Source organism: Rhinopithecus bieti, unplaced genomic scaffold (assembly GCF_001698545.2).
Source record: "Rhinopithecus bieti isolate Rb0 unplaced genomic scaffold, ASM169854v2 scaffold_38625, whole genome shotgun sequence".
NCBI lineage: Eukaryota > Metazoa > Chordata > Mammalia > Primates > Cercopithecidae > Rhinopithecus > Rhinopithecus bieti.
Genome location: NW_016816075.1, coordinates 55,412 through 58,961, shown reverse-complemented (window position 1 = coordinate 58,961; position 3,550 = coordinate 55,412). Strand labels below are relative to the sequence as shown.

The 3,550-nt window shown below is 40.1% G+C and overlaps 1 protein-coding gene across 1 annotated transcript in view; it reads left to right on the top strand.

Annotated features, from left to right (window-relative positions):
* Positions 1-57: 57 nt before the first annotated feature.
* The window catches only part of LOC108516695 (zinc finger protein 182-like), a 38,462-nt gene continuing 34,969 nt past the window's right edge, over positions 58-3,550 (top strand). Inside the window, 3 exon segments of the mRNA XM_017854301.1 lie at positions 58-154; positions 355-549; positions 1,426-1,479. Of these exon segments, the coding sequence (XP_017709790.1) occupies positions 1,465-1,479 (15 nt within the window). The 5' untranslated portion in view covers positions 58-154; positions 355-549; positions 1,426-1,464.

The following is a 3,550-nucleotide window of genomic DNA, read 5'->3' as shown; positions in this document are numbered from 1 at the left end:
AAGGCGCCACTGAGCGTGCGCAGAACCGACCGCTGCAGCCCTTTAGGCTGCGGTGCCAAAGAGTCGGTCCCGAAGCGGAAGTGCTTGTTGGGGCCGGGCTTTGTAACGGTCTCCTGAGCAGCGAGCAGAAAATCTGTTATCGAGAGAGAGTGAGGTTGAGGGGGCAAGTGCTAGGGGTCGTGGGCTGAGTGATGGGGAGTTCTGCGGGATGAGTGAAGTGGGAGTTGGGGTTGAGTGATGGGGGACCGAGAGGTCAGTGGACGAGGTTCTAGGGGCTCGCTGGTGAACAAAGTTATGGGGGCTAAGCAGGATTGAATGGGGCTTATTAAACTTTGACTTTTACACATTTTCCAGCACAGTGACCTGCCCCTAAGGGTTCATGCCCATCCCTCAGGCCCCTCTTTAGACGCGCCCCGCTCCTCCCTCTGCCCTATCCCCTTGCCCAAGCCCCGAGGTGGGGACCTGGTGTGAATGCTCGGGCCGAAGTGAACCTGCACCCCCGCACCCGAAGGCCTCTTTCCGGCTCCTGGGCAAGGCGGCCCCCGTGAGGTGAGCAGAAGGAAGGAGAGGCACCTGCGAGGTCTCACCTGACCCCGGGCCTCGCCCAGAGTTGGGGACCTGGGAGGAGGGGTAGGTGCGGGGTCTGAGGGAGATGGGGGTAAAATGTAATTGGGACAATAGTTTTAGAGTGTAGTTTTTTTGGCATTTAATAAATAACATTTGAAGTATAGATTAATTCAGAAATAGAGGAAAAGAAAATCAAAAGGTACTAATTCTTCCCCCACACATTTAAATGTCCATTTTAGACATTTTGGTGTGTGTAGGGATATGCCTTTTAAACATTTAACATACAGTTTTAAAATGGATTCCCGCAGTTTTAAAACCTACTTTGTTTTCATATAAAAGTTTAATGTAATTCAGCTTAAGATTTTTTTGTACACCTTTAAAAAACGTTTAATTGAGATACGTATATCACAAAGTGCATAGATACTGTACAGTTCCATATAACACTTTTAACAGCTTTGTAGCATTTTATCTTTTATATTTTGTTATTATTAATCCCTTATGTGTCATAGAGGATCGTTTAAGTTTGGCATTATTAAAATCAATGCTGAGACGTGGGTACGTACAGAGAAATTATGATACATTATGATAAATTATTTCCTTAAGGAAAATACCTAGAAATACACTTTATAGGTCAGTACACAATTTAAGATATGTGTATATAAAACCTTTTGTGTTCAATGTTCGCATGAAGGGTGAGTAATACACAGATTGTTAAAATCACATGGTTGCCCAGACTCTTCCAGAGAGCAGTCTGATGGCCAGCTGATGTGAGGGGATTGCTAGGCAGCTAATTCTGGGTACTGAAAGTCTGATAGGTCTCCTCATCTGCTCTACTCTTCTCCACTTGTTCCATCTCAGCCGTCACACGTATCTGCTTTTTCCCGAGAAGAGCAGGAAATGGCCAAACCCCAGGTAAGTGTGTTGTCTGTTTCTTCATTCCTCTATTTTACTGTGGATGTAGCGAAATTTGTGGAAATCCCTGCCATAAAATAGGAAAGTATTTGTAAATAAGGATTAGGATTAGACAAAATAAGAGACAACAGATCAAGGCCAAGTTAGAATGTAGAGGTGTGCAGGACTCAGGGTGTAACAGATATTGATGTTGGGCTGTCAGTTTCTCTTTGAGCTTTCTGGTAGCCAAAGGAAACATAAGCAGTACCTTGGCTCACCTTACTCATCAGGAGAGAGCACACAGCCTTCATGGGAAGTCAAGGTTGCCTGGAATTGTGTTTAAAGGTATTTCTTTGCTAGGTCTTCATGTGGATAGTGCAGTTGCCCTCAACCATAGCCTGGTGACAAATGCTTTCCTGCAGATATGTCCTACAGCTTTCCTCAGTGAGCTGGAGACATCACGTCAAAATGTAACTTGGGAATGAAATCTCTTAAGGAACCTGCTTGTCTTTCCAATGATTTTCCTGAAGCAGTTTTCTTAGTTGGACTTTGAATTATCTTTTGTCCAAGAGACAAAAATTTTTCAGATACCTGCAGCCCACCATATTTTTTCTTTCACTTTAAACAATTTTATTTTTTAAATTAACATACAGTGAAATTGATTTTTCTGTTAGATTGGTGTAACTAATCTATAGGACAGATAATAGTTTCATCACCCCAAAAAACTCCTTCATGCTACTCTGTTAATAGTCATATCTTCCCCAGCCTGTAACCTCAGGCAGTGGCAGGTCTGTTCTGTGTCACTATAGTTTTGTCTTTTCAAGAATGTCATATAAGTGGGGTGTCATGTATTATGTAACCTTTTCTTTCTGAGATGATTGATTTACATGCAATTGAAAGAATAATGCAGAGAAATCCAGTGTACTCTTTTCCTAGATTCCCCCAATGATAACATCCTGCAAAAACCATAGTACAATATCAAAGTCAGGATGTTGACACTGATATGGTCAAGCCCCATCATCGCAAGGATCCCTCAAGTTGTCCCTTACGGCCACAGCCACTACCCTTCCTCCACTATACCCATTCCTAAACTCTTGGCAGCTACAAATCTGTTTTCCATTTTGGGAATTTTGTCATTTCAAGAATGTAATAGAAATGGATCGTGTGGTATGTGACCTTTTGGGATTTTTTTGTGTGTGTTTGTTTGTTTCCACTCAGCACAGCTCCCTGAAGATTCATCAAAGTTGTGTGTGTCAGTAGTTGTTTCTTTGTTATTGCTGAATAGTAGTCCATGGTATAAATGTTCTCCAGTGTATTTATCCATTCACCTGTTGAAAGACATTTGGGTTATTTCCAGTTTTTGGCAATTGTGAGTAGAGCTACTTTAAACAATCATGCACAGGGCTTTGTGTGAACCTAGGTTTTCATTTCTGCGGAGTAAATATTGGATTACTGGGTCATATGGTAAGTGTATGTTTAACTTTTTAGGAATCTGCCGAATTATTTTCTAGAGCGGTTGAACCATTTTTCATTTCGCCCAGCAATGTATGAGTTCCAATTGTTTCAGATTTTGTCAGTACTTGGTATTGTCAGTATTTTTTATGTAGTCGTTTATCTCATGATGATTTTAATTTGCATTTCCTTAATAGTTAAAGATGTTAAGCATCTTTATATATGCTTATTTACTTTTGGTCTATCCTCTTGATGAATGTCTGTTCAAAAGTTTGTGCCCATTTTTCAACTGGATTTTCTTGCTGTTGAGTTTTGAGAGTTCTTTATATATCCTTTATACAGGTCCTTTGTCAGATACATGGTTCGCAAATGCTTTCTCCAAGTGTATTGCTTGTCCTTTTCTTCTCATACATTGTTGTTTGCAGAGCAAACATGTTTAATTTGGAAAATTTCCAATTTATGAATCATTTATTTATGGATCTTGCCCTTGTTGTCATGTCTAAGAACTTTGCCTAACACTAGGTCATGAAGATTTTCTCCTATTCTATAATTTTATAGTTTTAGATTTTACATTTAGATAGATGATTCCTTTTGCATTAATTTTTTTTTTTTTTTTTTTTTTTTTTTTTTTTTTTTTTTT